The sequence below is a fragment of the Lates calcarifer genome, linkage group LG9, assembly GCF_001640805.2.
Source record: "Lates calcarifer isolate ASB-BC8 linkage group LG9, TLL_Latcal_v3, whole genome shotgun sequence".
NCBI lineage: Eukaryota > Metazoa > Chordata > Actinopteri > Centropomidae > Lates > Lates calcarifer.
Genome location: NC_066841.1, coordinates 13,839,448 through 13,862,040, shown reverse-complemented (window position 1 = coordinate 13,862,040; position 22,593 = coordinate 13,839,448). Strand labels below are relative to the sequence as shown.

The 22,593-nt window shown below is 39.7% G+C and overlaps 1 protein-coding gene across 1 annotated transcript in view; it reads right to left on the bottom strand.

The window, feature by feature from the left end:
* Positions 1–779: 779 nt before the first annotated feature.
* Positions 780–22,593, bottom strand: part of nedd4l (NEDD4 like E3 ubiquitin protein ligase) — a 43,210-nt gene continuing 21,396 nt past the window's right edge. Inside the window, 26 exon segments of the mRNA XM_051072929.1 lie at positions 780–2,672; positions 3,252–3,324; positions 3,932–4,028; positions 4,933–5,040; positions 5,246–5,305; positions 5,568–5,628; positions 5,786–5,859; positions 5,989–6,084; positions 6,424–6,477; positions 6,479–6,495; positions 6,659–6,780; positions 7,345–7,574; positions 8,407–8,472; positions 8,868–8,926; positions 9,309–9,363; positions 11,203–11,280; positions 11,929–12,126; positions 14,946–15,131; positions 16,156–16,293; positions 17,360–17,419; positions 19,817–19,894; positions 20,014–20,202; positions 20,327–20,462; positions 20,732–20,886; positions 21,973–22,075; positions 22,451–22,512. Of these exon segments, the coding sequence (XP_050928886.1) occupies positions 2,570–2,672; positions 3,252–3,324; positions 3,932–4,028; positions 4,933–5,040; positions 5,246–5,305; positions 5,568–5,628; positions 5,786–5,859; positions 5,989–6,084; positions 6,424–6,477; positions 6,479–6,495; positions 6,659–6,780; positions 7,345–7,574; positions 8,407–8,472; positions 8,868–8,926; positions 9,309–9,363; positions 11,203–11,280; positions 11,929–12,126; positions 14,946–15,131; positions 16,156–16,293; positions 17,360–17,419; positions 19,817–19,894; positions 20,014–20,202; positions 20,327–20,462; positions 20,732–20,886; positions 21,973–22,075; positions 22,451–22,512 (2,658 nt within the window). The 3' untranslated portion in view covers positions 780–2,569.

The window sequence follows — 22,593 nt, the reverse complement described above, 5'->3', positions numbered from 1 at the left end:
GTTCCTGTTCCTAGCTATACAACTGCTACACTTAAAGGGCCATTCTGGTATTTTCAGAAAGTTTAAGCTAGAACTGATTAAAAGTGATGGCAGAAATATTTACAGGTGTAAAGGTCAAACATAAAACAGGCAAAAGTATCATTCATGTCAATTTTAGCATTTTAAATTTTGCTAGTGTAAATAATATCAACAAAAAGTATCACTTGTAAAAATACCCAATACCCAGAATGGCCCCTTTCAATATGTTTCAGTTGTGAAGGAGTCCCGTAGGTATTACAGGGGTATTGTGCAAATTCAAGTGGAGAAACATTTTATTTATTCTGCATACTGATGAACTGGACTATAACAATATAACCACATTTAGAAGATGTTCATGTTTAAGATTTTAAATTTAAATTTTGCAAGTAACTATTGCAATCACATAAAATGTCAAATGTAATTAAGTTCAAGTAAACAAAAACTCATGGTTCTACTTAAATACACTACTTGAATAAATATACTTTGTAGCTTTCCACTGGTGGAAAAGGCTAATTAATTTTAGGGTAAATGTGGATTCATTTATTCCTTTATTTAGTTTGGCTAGTGTGGGTTAATAATTATGAATATTTCAAAGTAATAGTTAAAAGTTCTGTAAAGTTTTTTTGAATTGAAAAGTTTATACAGGACTGTTACAGTAACTGAGAGTAACTGCTTCCCGATCTACTTCTATCTACAGTTTATCAAGTTTTCATGGGTTGTCTAATTATGTTTCTACCTCTAATGAGTAAAACAACACAGTCTGAGAAGTTTCATTTTTATTTGACTGAAGTTAAATGAACCACAAAGAGTTGCAGAGAGTGGTGGAATCTTTAACAAAAGTGATATTTCACATCATTTATTAAAAAAAAAAGAAGAAAACCCTTTTAAAAAAATCTTTATGGGGTCAGTTTGAGTGGTTGGATCACAGGAAAAAGGAAACACAAGGGAGGAAAAGGGACAAAAGAAGGGATACAACAGAGAATACTAAAGGATGTGAAGTCTCTGCTTCACCTCTGTCAACTTTTTCTACTTTAGCAGCAGCCCAGATTTACAGACTATTTATATTGCACCAGGTAAGTGCTCTGAATGGAAAAAAAAGAATCACATTCAAGTTAATGACAAGACATACAATAGGCGACATGACCTCAGAGTGATCTATAAAGTGCCCTTTAGGTTCAATGGTGTTAGAAAAAGGAGAGAGAAACAAAAACATAAAAAAGAAAAAAAATTTCTTTGTAAGAAACGTGCTGCTTTATATTCAGTGGCAATCACAGCTTTTCTCTCAAACACCCGCGCGCACACACACAGCTTCATTTTAGTGTTGTTGATCAGTAATACTTCTGTTAAATGTAATACATACATATATTTATATATCATGAAAGAACTTAAAATGGGTTTTTTTTCCAAGAACAATTTACAGCATTATGAACAGCAACAGGCATGAGAATATTAATATAATCATGACGTCTCAGAGAAACTACCCCACAGTTTGTTTTCCCTTCCCAAACTCGAGACCGATTACACGTCCAAATTACTATGTAGTCAAAGCAAACACAAGATACAGTTTCATGCTGCTTTCATAGCACTACAATAAAAACCATTTTATTCAACACATTTGCTATCACCATAACAAATGATATGGATTAATCATTTCCCAGACTAGCCAGATTTACACTTCACACACCATGTCATATAGAATCATCAAAATAGTAAACAACATTGTTCATCAGTACAAATACGTTGAGAGTATTTTCCTGCAAGAATTATATCAATGATTAAAAAAAAAAAAAAAGTTCATGACGACAAAAACTATAAAAATCATCTCTGGGGATTATGTCATCCCCCTCTCTTGAATCCTTACCAGTGGTTAATAAAAGAAAACAAAAACATTATTCTACAAAAAGGCTGCAGCGGCGATTTCTGATCACACAACATAAACAAGGCTCTACGGAGGGGTGTGGCCGATTTCCTGAAATGTGATTGGCTAGCATTCCTAAGGTAATCTGGTGTTGGTCTAAGGATTTGAGAGAGTTGTGATCATAGTGCCATTGCAGTTTCTTAGAGAAATAGTGCATGTAGGAGCCAGATTAAGGCCATGCTAAGACCCTTCCGCTGAAGGGTGCTCAAATACTGTGCTATAGTATACGTAAAGGAGCTATTGAAATGCATTAGTGTTTTCCAGCACTGGAGATTTTCACAGGACAAGGGTAGAGGGGAAAGAAACAGCGGATCAGGGGCCAGGTCTCGCCATTCATCGCTCATGCCTGTGGATAACAGATTTCAGCATTCGACAGTGTTAACGCTCCCTTTCTTTCCCCAGCACCTTAAAGGAGTGACCCACCCACACTGAAAAGATATAAAGACGTAGGCATATTGGCTCGACAAGTCGCTGTACAGTCTCAAACCACTGTGCTGTGTTGGTGGCTCACAGTCAGGCATTACAGTACAACATGCTCGCACAGAACTGCTACAGCAGCTGGTTTGACATCCCTGTGGCTTTTTGTTTTGTTTTGTTTTTTGTTTCTAAATTGTTGGTTGGGTCCGGTCAGTTTTAGTCGACCCCCTCGAAGCCCTGTGCGTTCTCCACAGCCATGAGGAGTTTCTCTCTCAGGTCTTCAAATGATTCGTAGGTTGGCAGATCCAGGCGGTTGAAACTGAGGAGGTAAACATTTTATCGACAAATTTAAAAAAGGTATCACAGTAATCTGCTTCAAAATACAAAAATTAAGTACTTGATTTTTGTGTACTAAGCTGAGTACATTTAGCCATGCTAGTGGCATGGCTCTATACATGGCAAAGTCAGTCTGTTGGTCAGCTGGTCAGCTTGGGTCCACACTGAAATATCTCAACAACTATTAAAAGAATTGCCATGAAGTCTAGCGAATAGACATTCATGATCCCCTCAGGTTGAACTGAATAACTCTGGTGATCTTCTTGGGACCAAATACATCCACAACTAATATTACCGTCAGTCTCAGCTGTACTTTAATGCTGATTAGCAAATGTTAGCATATTAACTAAGATGGTGGAACATTACACCTGCTTAGCATAAGCATATTAGCACCGTCATTGAGAGAGAGCATGTTATCATGCTGATATTAGCATTTTGCTCAAAACAGTGTGTGACTAAGTACTGAAAGCTGGTGGCATGGCTGTAAGTATACCTGTGTGTGTGTGTGTGTGTGTGTGTGTGTGTGTGTGTGTGTGTGTGTGTGTGTGTGTGTGTGACATACCATGTGTGAGCTCTTGGCAACTTATCTGGTGTTCCCCACTGCTCAATTGTGAACAGCTGAGGACCATTAGAACCTGGCACAAAAGAAGAAATCATAATTATGGTGACAACATTGACATGATCCAGAAATGCTTTTATTATACCACAGATTTAACCTCTAGGTCAATTCAACTGATTAAAATCATTGCAACAGAGAGAGGAGGAAGGAGAGCATTTTGGCAATTATTGCATTTTACATAAATAATGATTTTTTTTGTTTTTAGTCATTTAATCATTTACAGCCTAATGCATAATTCTTTAGAACTGTGCAAAAACGTTGGGAATGCTATTTATCAAAAAAACCTGAGCCAAACTTTGATAACATACAGTATTTTATATAAATAGATGTAACATTTTAGCCTAATCTTTCACCTAATCATACATTTTCTGTCCTTCCTCATCTGTTTGACACAGTTATCTATCTGTATGTGTACAATGATAGTAATTCAGTTCTAGGAACAGCAACAGTGTTGACTCATCTTTTCTGGAAAATCTATTTCTGTGTCACTGTTACATAAAATTCAGGCCCTGCAATTGTAACAGGTAATGTATGTTTTTTATTTTTTTTTTTTTTTTTAAAGTCATCCTGTTATATAGGTAGGAAATAAAAGAAACCTGAACTTATTTAGTGAGTTCACTTACCATAAAGCTCAGCAAAGCCATTCATTGGCACTCGAGACGTTCCCGTAACAAACTGGAGGAGTCGGATTCTCTTTTCAGCATCCATCAACAGGACAACCTGAAAAAGAGGAAAGATAACAATCTCTCAGTGACAATTAGTTTACAGAGTACAAAACTTATTTATCAAACTTATTACAGAAAATAATTCATTTGTCAGACAACAATCACCATAATCATAAAGAAGTAATTTAAAACTGATAATTTCTCTGACATCTATCACAGAAAAGATTAAGAAATGACTGAAAACACAAATGCCTTTGATGAGAGTTTTGCAATGTAGCTTCTCTCTCTCTCTGTGTGTGTGTGTGTGTGTGTACTTCTATCTTTGTGAAGACCTGTCTTTTAGAATGAGGACGTTCTGGCCAGTCCCCAAAATTTTAAATGGCTGTTTGAGAGTTAAGACTTGGTTTTAGTTCTCAGGTTAGAACTAGGATGGTTGAGGTTAGGGTAGGGGGCAAGGGAATGCATTATGTCAGTGCATGTGCTCACAAAGATAGAAGTACAAGTGTGTGTTTTTGTGTTGTTTGAGCTGGTTCACTTAATCAGATAACTTGACACTGTTGTCTTTGAGTGTGTGTGTGTGAGAGAAAAAATATACATGCACAAATTATAGCTTGTGCTAGTGTGTGTGTTAAACCTGGAGCAGATGATAACCAGGGCAGGTACAATTACTTTAGGCTCTTTCATCAGAGCAAACAAGCCTGCTCTTCCAAACAGACTTTGATCCTCAAAAGCGAGGCCAGCAAACCTGCCACATGGCGGATGGAGGGAAAAATGACTGGAACTAACTTTTATTGTGAAAGAACCAGCTTCCATGACTAATATGTTGCAACATGTGGCTGAAGATTTAGATAGTAAATGTTTGTAATCTGTTTTTGCGTGAAGGCATGTTTTTATTGTATGTATATCCTGTGCGTGTGTGGATATATATATATATATATATAAAAATATAACACACACACCTTCCAGAACCACTGTATAACAGGATGGTTGGGGCAGTAGCCATTCTTGTAAACAGTGTGTTGTCTCCAGTCATTGACGTCGACATCACCCAGACCACACATGAGCAGCTACACAGTAACAAGGAGGGAAGGAGAAAAGGAAAAAAATAATTACAGCCACTTCTACCTTTCATCTCAGACAGCATTTCATACAATAAATACAATGTTCATCTCCAAAGTGATGTGATTCATATTTTTGCTGCAAAAATAACCATAACAATCGATCGCATAACAGATTCAGACTCACTGATTAACAGACTAATCATATCCATACCTCCAGTTCGTTTTCATCAAAGATCTTGATCAGATCTATGAGAATGAGCTCAGTGAATCCCTGGAAATTTAACAAAAAAGAAATTATGGCAACATAATTCTCATGAAAGTACAATGAATGCAACATAACTACAGAACAATTTAACAAATATCAATAAGTCTGGAAAGCAAATTAATTAAAGCAAATTAATTTAAGTAGGTTCTGGTTTAAATGCAGAGGCTCAGTTTAAGCCTTGTACAATGGGCCTCAGACATGCCAAAACAAAGTCTGTGGTCACACTGCCCCCACATGGTGATAAGTAGTATTACTGCAACATAAATACCTCCAAGAAGGCATTCATCTGCTTCTGGACCCGATTGACAAACCTCCACTGGATGACCAGGCTGTTGGAGAAATGATTTTTGAAGATTATTTGTGGATAGTTTAGGTTAATGTTTGATGATACAGTTTTATGGTAATTATATATGAAGGTCTATATCTATTCATAAAAAGACCAAGGATGAAATAAGAAGGAAAATATTTATAATCTATATTTCTTACTCTATGTATTCTTTTTTGTTCTCATTGGTGACCACCATGTCTGAGCCGCTGGGCTTCAGGTCGACCTGGTACGTCTAAGAAAGAATAAAGCACAAGGAAAATAAAGGTGAGGATATTTCTGATGCTTCAATCAGAAATACTCTACAATCAAAATGAATAGAGATTTCAACAAATTCAGAGTGACTGATTTTAGGCCAGCGCACCTGTCCAAAGTTGTCCTCATCAATACAAAACCTCAGGTCCAGCTCAGTGGGATCATTCTCCAGAATCCACTTAAGAGAGTTGTAGTATTCACTGTCCTGCAGGGCAAATAATAAAGCAACACAAAGAAAAAAATCATTCATTGGCTTCTGGCTCTTTTATTAGAGGGGCTGTGGGTTTCATTCTTTGCTTTGTCAAAACTGCATTAATGTACAACTATTCAAATCAAAGAATCAGCCCTGTGGGTCAGTGTTCATTGCACAGTTGTTAATAAAAAAAATGCAGATTGTTGACATAATTAAAAGAATTAGCAAATTAAAGGCATGTTCACTGCAATACATAGTTTAGCCTATTCACAATACCACACTTAGTGGCTCAGATGTGCAGCATGTTTAGACAGTCACTCAGTTAATAATCTAATTGCAATGAGATCTTACCACAGACTCCATGTCTTTAAGAGAGATCTGTTTTCCCAGCATCATCTTGTAGAAACGGTCGGATGAAAAAACCTGAGAAAGAAGACATCAACACAGTGCTGTAACATTGTGTGTGGGGAGAAAAAGTGAAAGGGCTGAATGAAAAGGCTGTGGAGGTGTTCTCACACATGTGAAACCTGAAAATACACAATCATAATAACAAAAAGCAAACAGGATCAAACATCAATCAGCTTACCATCCAGTAGTTTTCCATGAAACACAGCCATTCCTGCCACACGCCCGATGAACTTGAAATAGGAGAGGTGATCCTCGTTGCACAAGCCAGAGTTGGGATTGATTTGGAGAGTGTAGTTGTCCCTGGACAGACACAGAGGAAGAAAGGGTTCCATTACCAGGTTATTCAGTAATGCTCAGAACAGTCAGCTTTTTGAAAATGAGGTCAAGCAAACATTAATTAAAGAAAGGTTTCATTTTTCAACTTTTTGCCTTTTCAATAGCTCAATCTAAATGAATTATTTTTGTTACCTTTGCCCTTTGTGGCAAAAATTAGAGATAATCAACTGAGTCATCATCTATTGGTGCCAAGAAAAGTAACAGAACACACAACACTTTGATTATCTTGACGTGTACCGTATGTGGGAAACATTTGTTCCAGGATGGCTTTTTGAATGAGAGGAAAAGTTAATCAAAGTGGAAGGAAACTTTAAGTCTCATAGGGAAACAATACAACAGTCTCCACCCCTTACTCCACCTTTGTGGAGAAAGAGAAGAATTTTTCCATGACTGCAAACATATAGTCTGATTCCCTTACTACGTCAGTGCTGCGTAACTATGTCCTGTAATAAAAGCCTCATGGGTTTCTTCAGTCAGAGGCAGCTCTGCAAGTCTAAAGCAAGTACATGCAAATAAGCAGAGACTTACGTGGCAGAGTACTCAAACAGGCCATAGTAAGGATTGAACATTTCCTTAGATAAAAGGAAGAACCACTCTCTGGCCACACCGCCGTAGTCCAACCCTTTCTCTGACTCAAACTCGATCCACAGCCGTGCCTTTAGAACATCCGGCCTCTTCAGGGACATGATGCGACGGTACGACTCTTCAAAGATGTTGTTCCTATGCAGCTTCATCTCGAATCGGTTGGGGATGTCAGCCTGGAGCAATTCACAAAGAACTCACTTAAATGCATACTTTAAAAAAACAAAAAAAAATTATATAAAAAATTATATGAACACAAATTATATATCATTTATAAAAGGCTTGTGTAGCATGATTTTCACAAGCCTTTACCATCTCATTATTTCATGTAAATTATTAAATGAAGATTGTTGTAAAGTGCAGACTGCATAATTCAGGCAGAAACAGTGCAAAAAGCAATAAAAGTAAGGGGGGCTGGATACTTTCTGAAAAGACTACGGCCTACTGAAATCATCTATCACATTATTGTATCAAAAAAAAAAATAGAATACAGAAAAAATACATCTGCTTCCTCTTTGAAAACAGATCAGTGCAGATATTACCCTCAGTACACCAATTAAACTGCTGACTTTAGATGTGCTCTAGCATTAAACTGAGCGCTGTGTCAACATTTGGAAAGTTTCTCTCGGCTCAGTTGTTACTGTTACTTTTCACAAAAGATTCCAACATTAAAAAACAACAGCTAGGAAAAAAAAACAGGCAGAGGCGTGCAATTCTGCACCCCACCTACCAAGTGTTGATGACAAAGAATGTGATTGCAATTAATATTTAACAGGCAACAAACATATCAAACTCTGTCACACAGTGCTAAAGACATTGTGAAGAAAGTTAAATAAGTATGCAATCAAGGATAATCAAAATAGAAGCAAATTACATCATCCTTTCGTGTGAGGAGAAGCTGTGGATTTTTTATCAAATTTAGCTTTGCCCTGGCATTGTTATGCAAACATTCCCCCAGTGAAACCCCACAAACACAAGACAGATCTGTGTTTTAAAACCACTGCTTACAGGTTTCTTCAATTTCTTCCTGAAGTAGTCATATTTCTGCTTGAACTCTCTGGAGTAGGGAACAGCCTGCACAGAAGACAAAGAATACAATCCGGAATCAAAGCAGCGGTAAGGCCAAACCATGTTCAATACCGACATTAGGTAAGGAGTCATCTGTAAGGAGTTAAGGAGTACTGAAGTACTGGAGTACTGAACTACACAGAGTGTGACTTGGAGCTGGGAGTTGGCAAAAAGGGAGGCCAATATCTGTAGTGGTACACAGAATGACAAGAAGGTGCTGGCATGTTAAGTGACAACTGCAGCGACAAAGTGATTTATCTCTGCCGTGTAAGGACACACTAAGGCTCGATGATAGTGTGTGACAGATAGAGCTACAGTGTTAAAAGAAGAAGCTGTTGTTTCCGTGTAACAACACTGTTGTGGCAGAGCGCTGTCTGAAGGAGTATGAGGAAGCTACTTACAGGTCCTGTGATGGCTGGACTCTGCAGGCGAGGGTCCTCCCACTGTGTGTTCTTTGTATCTGGGTGAAGCAAACACAAATGATAGAACCTTTTTAGGTATGAGGCTCCACCGAGACTTGAGTGAAATCCAGTGCAGAAATAATTAGTCATTTAAATAAAAATGAATCATTAATTTGGTCAAGTCACGAATTAAGCAGAAATCTGAAACCTTTGCTGGTTTCAGCTTCTAAAATGTGAAGATTTGCTGGTTGTCTCTGTTTTATTGGGGTTTTGGACTCTTGGTTGGATAAAACAAGTATTCTGGAGAGCTTGGGTTGTGGGAAATGTACAGTCAGGATTTTTTCTATTTCTGACATTTTTTAAACTAAACAAATAGTCAAAGCTATAATCAATGGCTTAATAAACAGTGACAATAAGTTAGGAGACAGAACACCATCTTACTGTGGTCAATGTAGAAGGTGCGTCCATCTGTGTGAACTCTTTCTTCCCATCCAGGCTGAAAAAGGAGCATAAAAGAGGAAGGGTGACGAAAAAGCACACAGTCACTATTAGATAGCACTATTAAACAGGCCATGCTCAAATAGTAATTTAAATCCATCCACCTTTTTTTTTTCCTTTTCTTAATTTATGTTTGATTGAACTTGACTGACCATTAAATGGCCCAAACACTGACAGCCCAGCACTGTGGGCGAGGCAAGGCTCAATCAATCACCTCAAAGGAACTGAGAGGATTTTCTCTCCTATTTGAGTCAGGTCTGAGACAGCGGCAAGGCAGGGACACAACCACAACATGAAAGTTTAATCACCACTACTAGTTCAAACCAGTACACCACCACTAACACGGTGACCACTCAGTTACAGTGTCACAGGCCACACACACTCGTACGGCACCAGCAATCAGGCAATTAAAAGAATTACAGTAGATTGAGAGCCAAGGGGTGGGGAAAAGGGCCGAGTCTGAAAGTCTGTACTACACTATGTATAATGTGAGTTTCTAAATAAGGTGCAACTGCATGAGTGGAAACCAGATCGAATAGATGATAACACATGCAGCATACAGCGAGTTCCTTCCTCTAATGTACAGCTATTTTTTGTTTCTCTTGAAAAACGCCAACCCTCCCTCTGCCCCTTAATCAGCCATGTTTTCCTCCTTCAGTCCTTCCTCGTCCATTCTCCTTCACATTCTAACAAATGCCCAGTGCATTTCTCTTCGTTCTACTTTCCCATCTCGTCTATCTTTGTCTCAGACGCTGATAAAAGTACACAAACATGGAGCGGTCTGTGGGATCCCAGGAAAATGGCTGGGGGGAAGCACCAAATGTTAACTGTTAACAGAAGGAGGATGGTGGTGGTGCAGGGAGGGAGCACAGAGAGAGCAAGTGCGGTAGTATATTGATGAAAAGGAAGGGAGAGGTACAGTCCATCCATGCCGGTCATGAGAGAAAGAGAAAAGAGAGAGAGAGAGAGGGAAAAAAACAAAAAAACAAAACAAAGAAAATAGTGCAAGGCTGTCTGCAGGCATTTGACCAGACCGGACCAGACCAGACAGGTAAGTAGGCAGGCAGAGGGAGGGAGGCACCAACCAACCTCCTCCGGTAGGTTCTGCCAAACAGATATGGCCAGGTGTAGAAGAAGTAGCATACATTAGATCCACCAGAACGGAGTGAAAAAAGAGAAAGAGAAAGAGGGAGAGAGAGAACACACACACATGCACACACCACACAAGCCTGTGAAATGTACAAACCCATGAAGCTTTGATTATTCAACATCTAGCTATGGTAACGTTAGACCCACTTGCTGGGAGTTTGTCTTTGTCACTTAGATAATAGTGCAGGTGACAGACAGTCTTCACCACCTAATTAGGGATTATTACAGCCCCCAGACTCTGCTTTCTCATTCCTGCCAGTTACATTCTCTCCCCTGCGCCCCCCCCCCCCCCAACTTTTCCAACAGGACTAAAAAGGAAATGTCTAATACAGCCTGATCACATGATCATGTCTCTTCTTTTACTGCAAAAGCCACATTCACAAAACTTTACATCAAACATAAACTAACTAAGCTCTACCTGTAAAAAAAAAAAAATCTGCAATGTGACAAGTCAATGATAGTGCAACAAGCTGAATAAATACTTTTTCTTTTCACATTTTAGCTAAGGAAACAGACTATACAGTTATGGTAAATTGATCTGTTAAACATATAACAGAGTACATATTGGTAATGGCACTTGTGAATGAGAGAACGAAGCTAAGCAATTACTAGGATTTATGACGTTGTTATTAATGTTCTGTGGACCAAAGGTTAAATATGCAGTTATTCTAATTATGACTGTACTTACAGGAAGAGGACCAAGGTCACCAGGCTCCATTGAGTTCTTATTCCTCATATGGACTGGATATTTCAACCTGGGATCCTCCTGGTTGGCATGGAGAGAAGGGGAAGGAAGGAAATAGTGAAGAAATTAATTAAATGGTAAATACAATATTATATAGTTGTTGTAGTTTCAGGATAAAAGCAGTCACTCTTAAATTTTAAGCAGCTCACTTCACTTTGAGTTGAATCCTTATAAGGGTAAGGTAAATGTGAAACTGACTGTCACACCACCAGGTGTCACCATAAGATCCAGTGAAATCAAACCTACCTACTGCCCTAGATTTTTAGTGCCTATCTGATAACTCAAACTGTCATATAATACTCAGAGTCACATGCAGAAACAAAAAAAGATAAGCTACAAATGTAGTTTATTAATATTTGCTAACATTTTTTAGGGACCTAAGGTGCTTTCAGCAAATAACCGTGTAAACTGGTACAAATTATAAGGAAAATAGAGAAAAATTATTAGTTTAGTTTGTTGTGATGAATTTACAAAGATACAACACAGCTGTTGATTACAAGAATATCATTGAAATGTAAACCCAATACTCATTCATGATGGTGTACATATATGTTGGTTTGTGTGTTTGTCTGCAGACCCTGCGTTGACCTGCTGTGCACTGACGTTATGCAACTGCAACCAACTCACTAGAACTGAAAGCCAGCCTGTTGTGACAGCATGTTAGCTCACCCAGGTGGTTGTTCTGCTGTTGTGGTCAATGAAGAAAGGTCGTCCATTGGGGGCTATCCTCATCTCCCAGCCTGGGGGCAGGAAGCTCTGCTGTGCCTTGTGCTGTGATTTAGGGGAGCTGTAGGGGGACGGCTGGGGAGACTGGGGGTTGGAGAATGTGTCCTTCACAGCCCTCCGTACCTGGATATTGTTGGCTCCCTGGAAAAAGAATAATACAAAAAATTAAAAAGTTAAATATAGGTCCCATTGGACTATAAAGAGAGGATTAAAGTGGTAACTGAACATGAATGACCAATGGTGTGAAACAAATCACCACTGTGGACAATGACAGGAATGGAAACCGGTCTTCCGAAAGATGCCTTGGTATTCTGATTAGAGAACTGAAAAGATTATAAAACATCTGGGAAAAATCATCATCGTCGTCACCACATCAGAACTGAGAAATCTAGAGTCTTTTCACTTCCAAAGTAGGAGGGAGCTAATCAACACCCATGCTGTGTACTCCACCATCCTCTCAGGGTGTCAGTTAAAATGTTGACAGAAAAGTGCGTCAGTGTGACTATACAGATTTCAGCATTTACTGATTCCCTGGATGTTGTTTCTGAGGTTTAATGGTACAATAACTGTGTATTCAGTAGATTTTCACTCCACCACAGTATCTTGAATGAAAGTGAAAATCCTTCACTATGGCACCACCAGTAGTCTTAATTTATCTGTTTCTGGTAACAGAGACCTTGGTCAGGGCTAAAAGAAAAATGAGTTACAATATGATAGCACTAGTCCAAAAACCACATATCTACAGAAAACCTACCATTCCTGGCATCTTAAAAGCTTCCAAAGCAACATTAAACATACTAAAGCTGCCCAGCATAGAGTGTTCCCACATTACATTGTTCTTTTAGCAGTAATTATCACCAACTGATCTGATTTTTCACAAGAGAAAAGACTGCATTAATTAATCCACAGACTCCACCTTCTCTGGAAGATGTAATTACAACATTCTGCTGTGTGTGTGTTTCACTTCCTTTTCTTCCACAATGCCTTTGTTAAAACAACACACACACACACACACACACACACACACACACACACACACACACACACACCTTAATTAAACTTCCTTCAGGTCTGTTCCCTTGGTTATAGCAAAGGATCTTCACCATTGAGTGAAGCCATTAAATGCAGTGTTAGGTCAACAAGAGATTATCCTTTTTTAGATACAATGTGTTGATCTTAATTAGCCAAGTTTGTGTGGTGTATTTATAGCTACACTGCATGACTTAAAGTTCAAGACGAATGTCATTTTGCGTAGAGGAACTGTGCACAGCAGATAAAAAAAACTGAATCAAAAGCCTTGCACATACAAAGCCTTATGATAATAACTAACATTCCCATCACATACATACACAAAAACACAAACACATACACACAGTTCTGATGAAAGCATGAACTGTGAACAGAATACAATCCATTTTGTAGTTATTTGCCTAATAGCCTTAGGCAAAAAAGAGAAATTTCAATGGACTACCTGTAGTTCAATGTAGTTAAAACATAAATCACCTGCCTTGTTTGATTATTAAACCCCCTGACCAATGAGTAAGAGACTGGCTTCATGATAATGTTGTAAACTCATAGCCAGGACATGAAAAATGCCAATAAATTGTCGAGGGATTAGGAATTACTCTAAAAACCATTACTGATCACTGGAAATCAGAATATTTGTGATCAGTGATCAAAAGATTCTGCAGTAATTTAACAATGTTCAGCACTTTGAATGTACTTGCAGCACCTTCAAGCCAAAAGAACTCCACTGATGGCCTCTTGCTTCAAGGCCTATTTCTGGTGGCTGGAAGCTTTTTAGTGCTGCAGGTACAGGATTTGGAGTACATGAGGTGTTTGAGGTAACCTTGAATGCTCACTTACTCCTCCATAAAAGACACTGCAGCTGCGAGGAAAGGGAAAGGCTACGGCTTTATGAGTGTCTACTGTCTGATATACCAGTCTGCAAGCAGTCCCTGTAGAAATTAATATCTCAAAAATGAAATTAAGTTCTTGTGTCTTAGATCAGTGAGTATTATGGATCCACATGGTTCAAAAATTCTTAAATGTTACTCTAAGGTATTTACAAAGGATGCCATGTCATACAGATTAATCTTGAAATGCTAACCATAAGATCTAACAAAAGATTTTTTTATTTGCTTTTGTGGCTGTCTTTGTGCTAGTAAAATGGCCGCTGGGTTCAATGATATTTAGTTTCCAAGATCAGTATGATTGATTTTTTTTTGTCTCCCAGGGCTGTTTTTGCAAATTACAACAATCATTTGGGACCTGTGATCAATTTATATAATGTATTCATCCAGCGGTAACAGAATGAATCTATCATCTTGGATTTACCACACCAGCTTCATCTTTTTAAAATTATTGCTTAAAACACACTGCAGTGCAGAATGAAATGCTGACTGAGCCAAGACTGCATACTGTTCACAACAAACTCATCATCATGACTAACAAAGCTTGAGTAAAGCTCTGACCACTTGTGTGTGACTAATGGTGGTTTAATGGAGAGCTGCTTTAACGCTCCGTCATCAGCTCATATGTTGAAGATGAAAGAAAGAGCAGTGCGAAGAAAGAAAATCGTCACCAATGAAGAGGTGAAAGTGGGAGATGAGGAGAAAAGACTGATTAAATGGTGAGGTTAACAGTTCCATACAGTAGACGAGGATGGGAAGAGAAAAAAGCAGCATCATGACAGAATTAACCTGAAAGAAGGAGAGATAGCAGATGTAAAGTGTAATGTCAAAGGAGGAAATTCAGGATTTACTGGTGTATATTGGTGAGGATCATGATTTGGCCGTCTAGTAAAGGATGGACATGCTGATACAATGGAGGATTGCATGAAAAGAAGGAGTGAAGAGGTAAAGATTGGAGGGAAAAAAGATAGAAATAAGTACTCCTCAGGTAGTGAAAAGAGGAAAAAGACATGGGTATGGCGGAGTGGGATGGTGGCTAATTCTCACCTCCAAGGGGGTGGAAAGGGTGACAGTAGGGGAGCTGAGGCTACGAGGTCGTCGGACTTGGGGCTCATGGAGGTGGTTGTTGGAGGCATTGGAAGAGGAGGAAGGGGTGGATGCGGGTGCCAGGGCCGAGGCTCCTCCTGATGATGCTGCTGCTGCTGCTGAGGTGCTGGCTCCGTCTTCAGTTAGCTGTCAGTGAGAATAGCACTTTTGAGGTTAAAGGGGGGAAAGTTTGGAATAAGGCAAGTGAGGCTATTTGTGTGAAAACAAAACTTTTCCCCATCATAGTGTAAGCCATGCTGTCAGGGATACTTGTCTGCACCGGAGAGGTCTGGATGCAAGCTTGGCTTTCAGGAAAATGAGTACCTAAAATGTCAAAAGCATGGGTCATTTAAGCCCAAAGAAAGCAATCAATTATGTCAGGGGAAAAGGCTTGAAATTAGAAGGTAGTGTTACTTTAACCCTGACCCAAGCAGCAGGACACAATGGGCTATGACTATGTACCAAAGGCAAAGCAATGCTATGATACTGTTATCTAAATCATTTGGTAGTGTCCGCTCCTTCTCAGTAAAAACAAAAACAGATGAGAACCAGAGAATCAGACGACTATGTGATGACAGACAGATGAACAGGCATAATATAACTGGCAGTGTTTTGATCAAAGCAGAAATGAAAGGGTGGATTTCAAAGAGGAAAGACTTGAGCATTAACCGTAGGACCCAGTCCCATGTAACAGTCTCTCGCCCCAGCTCAGACTATGTGGAGCTGCTTCATTTGCAGACAGAAAGACAGGGGAAGACAAGTGGAAAAAACAGGGTAGAAATGGGAAAAGGGAAGGAAAAAAGTGGTGGTTGCAGTCCCATGCCAGGGTTTAGGAAGACGTGACCAGTGCAGAGCTGCACTTCATCCAGGGGTATCAAACAAAATGCTAGACGAGAGAAGGAAGACGCACAATAGATTGGACAGAAGTTGGACAGAATAGGAAACTGGACAGAGAGAAAAAAAAGAATGAGAGACTTTAAGGTTGGAAATCTGCGTGTCTTTCGGTCACTCTTTATGGCTACACAAAGGAGAAACACAGGAGGGGAGGGGATAGAGGAGGAAGAGGTCCAGCACACAGGCCTAGGCCATGACAGGGGCCAAGGTAGGGTCCAGTCCCATGCATAGAGAGAGTCCAGCCAGACCCGACAGCCAGCCTTCAGACCTGCTGTACCTGCACAATTGGCCTAGTCCAGGTTGTGGTGCGGTTGTTATGGTTGACGTAATAAGTTCTTCCCTTGGCGTCCTTCCTCTCCTCCCATCCAGGGGGCAGGCCAGGGGTGGTCAAGGTGTAAGCAGTCGCCGAGGGAGACTGGCCAAGTGTAGAAAGAGAGCAAAGCAAAGACAACTAATCAGTACAGGCTGATACGCTTAGGGACACGTGGAGGGAATCTTACTGATATTTTAATATGATTCTGCATGGAAAGAGAGTCAGGGCACAAATTACTGTCTCCACAAGTGGACAGAAACTGATGTTTTCAATAAAGTCAAGTTAAGAACCAAAGTTATTCCAACATACCACATATTTTCAGCTACGCAATGACAGAAACAGTTTAGCAACAGGATATGACAAAAGAAGCTTTGCAACTTGAATGAGAAAATAGATGAACCTTCACACACAAACACAACAAAAAACTAGTACTAAAATAACCATCTCATGAGGAAAAGTAGTGGATCATTACTACTCTGAGTGAACTATTAACCGTTTGTAGCATCAAGATTACAGAAACAGTCAACCACACAATCATAACATATCATAACTGTGGTAATATGTAAGATACGACTGTGCACAGGTAGTACAACAGAACATGGGACACATTTCATAATGCTGCTTTATGGTTCATTATCAGTAGCAGATCAATGGCCTTACTTAATATGTGCACTGACTATCAGGCTGCCAGATCAACAGTCAACAGACAACACACACACACACACACACACATACACACACACACACACACACACACACACACACACACACGTACCACTGAATACCAGCAACTCTGGGACAACTGTGGGTCTAACCAAGCACTTCAGAATGTCATAAAAGAAATAAGTACAGGAGGGACCATTTGACTAATGGATAGCGTCATGGTCTGCTTGTTTTAAAGAACAAATTAATCACCTATGAATGTTGACACAAACTTGCACTGTCCATTTCAGAGAGAACATTTACTGTAACATTTTTTTTTGCATGTTGTGATGTGGAAATGTAGTGTACGAAAATATTTGCCTTTTGGATGGGGATCTGTTTAAACAAAGCTAAACAAATGATAACTCAAGTGTTGGTTTTTATCTAAGTAATTCACAAAATTAGTTAGGGGATAGTTACAGGCCAGACTGATAGGGTTTATACTGTATATAAACTGAGATATTACCATAGGCTCCTCACCACCTGAGACTGTTTGAGCTCTTGTTCTTCTGGTCTGGGAACTCTGCTGGTGGTAGACAACAGGGGAAGATGGTCTTTAGTTCACAGTATGTTATGTTTTCAGTGCCACAGTGCCAGGGTGCAAGTGGTGGTGCAAAGGGGAGTGTTCAGGCAGTAGTGAGGGCTGATTGAGGAAAAACTGAATGGACAAAGGGGGGAATTTATACTCAAAGGAGGTGAGGAGTGACAAAAAGGGAGGAGATTCTAGTGATTGTGGACCGTGGTGGGAAAGTGCAGTGGCTGTGAATATTAAAAAAGGAAAAGAGAGGACACCCACTGAAGCATACGAGCTGTGAGGTTGATGGGCAGCGGGAAGGAGCGCAATTTGGCAAGGAACTGCTGTTGTGATTGGCTGACTCGATTACACAAGAGGTAGTTTGAGAAAAGTTTTAGCATTGTGCTGTCAGTAACCTTTGGAGAGTAAATTGGAAAGTAGATCAACATTAATATTAAAACAGACAAAAACCCCCCCCAAAAAAATCAAGACATGGATTCTATTCCCTGAACTATAAATTTAATCCCCAGCCAAAGCAGCATTTTTATTCCCAACTCGAGTAGAAAAGCTACAGTAACAGTCAGAGAAAACAGTTCTGTGTCCTGAAAATGTGAGAGCAGTGAAAGTGAATTACTGTGCTCAGGTTCACATAAAGTTCATGAAAGGAGTTTGGATTTCAGACATGAACTGCAAGAAAAAGCTCAAATGCACAGAAAAATAAAAGAGAACTTGTAATTTCATCCAAAAGGAACATCACAGTGCCTTATAAAGATAGATACTGAATGTTGCTCTACTTGTTCTAAACTACATCACTTAGAAGACCATTAACTGATTTAAATTTAACAGCTAGATCACCACAAGCCCTGTGAGTACAGCAAAGAATGACTTCAATTATTATTCCTACAGTGAAAACCATGCATTTAGCCATTTTGAAATTTAATGCTACCTCACAACCTACTATTAAGCTTACCATAAATTCAAATAGATAAATAGCTATATTATATAGTAGCTTTATATAAATAGATAAATAATAGTTTGGTTAAAAAAATATTAAGGGGGGCTTTCTGAACTTAAGTTCAGCATAATGTACCTTTCACATTTCAGCACTAATTCCAGTACGACAACAAAATCATGTCATACACTCTGAATTTCTTTTTTGTAAGAGAAATTTCTGTTTTTTGGCTTGTTTATTTTTTTGATGTTAAAGCTCCCGTCAATTACACATTTTTCACATTACAAGCCTACCAATAATCGACAGGCTGGAGAACATTTCATGTGAAAAATCTGCTGAGTGTTTTGTGTTCCATTCACGGCATTTTAGAATCAATCAGGAAAAACTGAGTCATGAAAGGACAGGGATCAATTCAATTAGACAAGATAAACCGAGAGCAGTAGAGTGGTGGTGAGCATGGCATGACTCTGTTGTACTGACTGAATTAGCATTAATGTCTCTAATATAAGCCTGTTTTAAATAAAGGGCTTGTATCCAAGTGGGTGACACACATTGGTCAGTACAAAGAGCACCCATCCGCCTACATAGACATCTAATATAATTACGGAACTGTTGGCACTAGCTGCTTTCCTGAGGTTCTGTCGATTTCAGTATAACCGATATGACATTAAATACGCCATTTCTCACTACACCCAGAGTAAAATATTAAACCTAGAACAGGCAGCAAACAAATGCAGTTTGTATTTTCCCTCTGATGGCTTCTTTATGAGCCTACTGTTGTCTAGTCCCAAGAGACTTCTCATTCAAGGGAAAGGCTGACATTAGCACCTGTACTTTTCCTTGGCTTGACAACACAAAGCTCACTGCTGTGACTCAGCTGTGTGACAAACATCTGATTCAGATCTTGTGACAAGTTTGCTGAGCTGAATCTCCACTGATGGTATGACTCAGAACTCTCTAGAGTTGATGTGGTGCTGTTCTTAATCTTAGTTCCTTGCCACTGGTTTCTACTGGAATAGTGTAGAGCCAATATTTTTACAATACATCAAACATAGCAGTGAGTGACTCACAAAGAGCAGAAAGTAGTAGTGGGAGAGGAGAAGGGGGAAGAGGTGTGGTACTCCTACAGAGGCAAGAAGAAAGGAGATGAACAGCGAAATCGAAGTGGCATAGAGAGCAGGAAGGAAAAGGTGAGGAGGTAGCACACCTGCTTAGAACGGAGTGGAAATTTTAAAAGCGAGGAGGAAGTGAGGTGGTGATTTTAATGTGTGGTACACCAACATCACTGAGACACGGCAGCAGAGATGAGGTAAATGAAACAACAATACAAACCTGCTAAGGCAATTAGAGAACAAAGAAAAGGATGTTAACTATGCTACAAGTAACAAGGAAAGGAAGGAAGCCAAAGAAGTAAGAGGACAGGATGGAGGGACATGTGGCAGTTCAGGAATATGTACCGTAAGAGGAGGAGCCTGGGCCTGATCACTGACGCCATCTGTCATGCTGGAGGAACGGAGTCTGTTTGACAACTGGCTCTGTATAAAAAGTTAACAGGTACAGAGTAAAAAAAAAAAAGCTGCCGGGATTAAATTTGACTGCCTACATTCACACCATTAAGTCCTTTATATGTGGAGTGGTTTAGGTTAAGTCTCACCAAAGCGGAGCTGGGCCCCGGCACTTCGCCGTTGGTATCGGGCGTGAGCGACAACCTCAGATTCAAATCTTCAGCAAACTCCCGGGTGACAGGTGTCGGTGGGTGCTGTGGTGTCAAGATGGAGGAGGGCCCAGGCAGAGACTGGGACAAGCTGTCGTTAGAATCTTCCTCTGTGATGAGCTCCCAGGACTACATGACCAACAAGCAGAAACAACCATGAAACAATAATATTTTAGTGACCTCATAGCTTGAGACAGCCGTGGCTTAATATTTGTGTGTGTACTACATGTATGTGCACAGTCTTCTCTCTCACATTGTCCATGTCCCTGGGCTCCAGGTGCTCGTTTTCAAGGTCTTCACTGATGTGGCGTCTCGAACGGAAAACACGGTGTGCTTCCTGATGGATCTGCCGCTGTTGATTGTCGCTCTCAGTCTCTGAAATCACATCCCTGAGAGAGAAGAAGTGATTTCATACAAAATAAAGTCACAAAATTACTGCTAGGAAAGATGACTGAGTTAAAGGACAGCAGATTAAGTCAGTATTACTACTATGCAAATGAAAATGACCCCTTACACAAACGGATTTATACACTTACATAATAAAATTTACTTTTAGGTACTATTCAGGTCTGTGGTACTGCTTTTATGATGATTTATCATTAACCTAATGTAAAAATATGATTAAAACTAAAAACTTAAATATTGAGATCAGGCATACATGTTGGAGGGCCGTTTCCACTGTGTAGAACGGTTGTTGTGGTTGACGTAATAGGTGCGCCCCAGGTTGTCCACCTTCTCTTCCCAGCCTGGGGGCAATGGGGGCAGCAGCTGCTGTGGCCGCTGGGAGCCTGAGTCTGCAGACTCATCCCACCCCTGAAAGAGACAGTTTGCATTTTGTTTTACATAAGGCAGTTTGAGTAACTCACTGGTAGCTCAAGGCAAAGACCCCATAGATATGCCAGTGAGATGGTCTGACACACTAGCATCAGCAAATGGGTCTGGTTTAAAAGGGGATTCAAGTGTGGAAATACATTAAAGATGCTGGATTCACTTGTGGATGTTTAATTTTTTTCTGAGTGCTGCGTTGTGGTTTGAAATGTTTTTGTTAACATTTACCGCTGTTTATTTTTCTCTGACATGCTGCTGGCTAGCTAGGATATCTCTCGGACCAAGACTGAGCTAATGTTTGTGCATCAGCATCGCTACCAGGGTTGACAAATTTGAGATCTTTTAGGATAAGACAGAGAAAGTAACCATGAGAATAGTATATTAGCAAAGCTGGTGTAATACATGTCATCTGTAGAGAGGTAAAAAAAAAAAAAAGAACTGCAACTGTGAAGTGAAGATGAGAATTTTCATAACAAAAACACAAAGTGAAAGGAGGTTAGCAGAGTGGCATTTAAGTTTTTGTACTTTGGTTTTCGTACTTTGCTTGCTAAATGTCACTTTATCTGGGAGGCCTTTCACCGCCTGAAAATTTATATCACCTTTCATGCTCTCTAGCACTCTTCCACAATCCATAAGAAATCCACACTTGAACACACATGTGCATGCAAGAACACACATAACGAAAAAGAGGAGAAGCTCCTATTTCTCCAAATAACAGGCTGTATAGCAAATGGTTTTTCCAGACCCTGACCTGGAAAAGACTTTCACCAGATTCTGGCAGCAAGATAGTGCCGGAATTCTTAGAGAAAAGAATAAAAAGAAGAACTGTCCTTTCTCTTCTCACTCTTAGCAAAAAAACACTCTCACATTTCTGTGAGTCCAAAGTGGTACATTTAACTTTCATCTTTAAACTCTTTAAAACGTTGTTTTCTTTGTGTGGAAGGAAACAATAAAAGTAGAATCTGGTAAGGCTTCAGGTTTTTATGAACAAGATGGTCAAGAAGATAACCTTAGGTAATGCAAAGTCAACACTTAAAACTAACTCGTTGACAACAGTGGCCAATGCCTTACCTCAGCCTCCTCTCTCATTTCTCCAGCCTCCTCCTCATGTCCTCCTTGTTTGGGCAGATAGGCCATCTTCAGACGCAGGTAACCCTTCACCCTGGACTTGTGACTGGAAAGATAACATCAGTAAGAGTAGTGTTGAAACTTGAAAATGGTACATTAAAACCAGGTGGTCTGCACCCTCAGAACCCCTAGCAGGCCAATGCTTAGAAATACGGGAGGGTTTCCAAACTGCCAACTAGCACCAGATGCTCTTTCACCTTTAGTGTTCAAATGACCTCTACATGTACAGCTTCCTAGAGATATGACACCAGCCTACATAGTGCTTCAAACCACAATTAAAACCACTGTGAGTTTAATTATCTGTCAATCTCTGCTCCAGTTGCTGAAGCCAAAACAATACAAACTAAGAAGCTTCATTACTGGCATCTATTTTCACTGATTACTTGTCACATCCTGTTTGTCACATCCGGGAGAAACTGACCTTCTGGGCCGCAAGAGGAAGTCTTTAAATGTGTAGGGACGCTCCATGGCGGGGTCCTCTGTCTGCAAATTAAAAAGAGGCATTTGTTGACAGCAATCAATTGAACACACAAGCATATACTCATGTTAGACGGTATCAAAATA